General features: G+C 34.4%; 1 protein-coding gene across 1 annotated transcript; it reads left to right on the top strand.

Annotated features, from left to right (window-relative positions):
- The first annotated feature begins 410 nt into the window (after window positions 1-410).
- On the top strand, window positions 411-1,077 carry LOC141670528 (protein NRT1/ PTR FAMILY 4.6-like). The gene is made up of 2 exons (XM_074476458.1): window positions 411-797; window positions 991-1,077. The coding sequence occupies exons 1-2, from the start codon at window positions 411-413 to the stop codon at window positions 1,075-1,077; spliced, it is 474 nt and encodes a 157-aa protein (XP_074332559.1).
- Window positions 1,078-1,562: the final 485 nt, after the last annotated feature.

Here is a 1,562-nt window from a genome sequence, read left to right as displayed (position 1 = left end):
ATGCCTGGTATAATTTCTGCACTTCTCTCTGTTATCCAAGTGCAAAACCACCTACCTAGCCATATAGTAAACATAATTTATACTGATTTCATGATTTCTAGTACTCAGAATATTTAACTTTATGTGGGAACCAATGTTCTCAAAAATGATCTTAGCTTCAGATGAGCTTGGATGTTCCGAGGAGATCTTAACAATTGTTGTTGTCCTTTCCATACAGGTAGACTATCCCCTATATCATATTCTTTTTGGAATTCTTCATATTTGATCTAGCTGTTTGCATAACATAGAAATATGAACATCTTGAGTTGAATGATACAATAATTGTATGATAAGTTATATTCTAAGAGTTCTCGAATCAATTGTATACATATAGTCTACACTGGATCTTCAGAATTCTGCAAATATTTGAGATGCTTAAGATATTACTAATAAATCAATGTGAGGCTGCAGATAGTAGCCAAGCTGTGATTCTATACACTGGCCTATATTTAGTCGTATTTGGGGATGGTGGACTAAAAGCGGCGCTTCCTTCCTTGGGAGCAGACCAGTTTGATGAGTCAGACCCTGAAGAGTCTAATACCCTTTCTAGTTTCTTTAACTGGTTCCTATTTTTTGTTATTACCGGGGCTATCTTTGGTGTCACTTTCTTGGTCTGGATTAGTGAAAATGAAGGCTGGAACTGGGGATTTGGGGTGTCTACTTTTGCAGTAGCAATCACAATCTTGTTCCTGTGCATGGGAAGATCACTCTGCAGGAACAATGTCCCAAAAGGAAGCCCACTCAGTCGAATAATGCAGGTGTGCACCATTTTGTACAATTACACAGGATGTATGCATAGTCATTGTAATTGCAGATAGATATACTTTGCAGTTATGTAGTTTGTTTGGATTATGAAGTTTGGTTGGTGGTGGATATATGTACGTAATTGGTATAATCTATGGTAAATCAATGAATGTATGTTTGTTTTTGCGTTTGTTTTGGTTTGGTTAGTTTTGGAATGGTAAAATGGCAGTTGGTATGTTTTTGGATGACTCTTGTTTGGGTTTTGAGCATTTGATTGAAACAGGGGATTCATGAATAAAAAAAATAAACAAACATCACTTCATGTACAAAATAACTGATGTAAAATGTAGTCAAATAAGACATTTCATACAATAAACTGATGTCATAAGCAGGCACATATATCAGCTCACAAGAAATGACTGATGTAAAACAATATAATAGATATCACATTTTAAAAGAACTGATGTTAAACACACACAAAGACATCGGTTTCATTAAAAAAAGAAAGGTACGACATCGCTTCTGATAAAAGACTGATGTAATATGTTAAGTTACACATCAGTTTAACAAGTTTTTCGATGTTAATGTATCATATTGCTTTATATGTGATAAGTTCAAAATGATATACATGACATATGAATGAATAACTGAAACCATAGTGAAGGTATACATTGAAGAAAAATACATCACATTGTTAAGAAAAATGATGTCTAAACTGTGTATAGACATCGGCTAATAAGCGATGTGTAATGCACCTACCTTTCTCATCGCATGCAAAG

The sequence above is a fragment of the Apium graveolens genome, chromosome 1 (genome assembly GCF_009905375.1).
Source record: "Apium graveolens cultivar Ventura chromosome 1, ASM990537v1, whole genome shotgun sequence".
Classification (NCBI taxonomy): Eukaryota; Viridiplantae; Streptophyta; class Magnoliopsida; order Apiales; family Apiaceae; genus Apium; species Apium graveolens.
This window is presented reverse-complemented; position numbering and strand designations above follow the sequence as displayed.

Excerpts from the sequence above, each read along its gene's own strand:
- LOC141670528 (XM_074476458.1), top strand. The coding sequence starts at position 411 with ATGCTTAAGATATTACTAATAAATCAATGTGAGGCTGCAGATAGTAGC. Across the intron at positions 798-990 it reads CACTCAGTCGAATAATGCAG|TTTTGGAATGGTAAAATGGC; the intron begins GTGTGCACCATT and ends TGGTTTGGTTAG.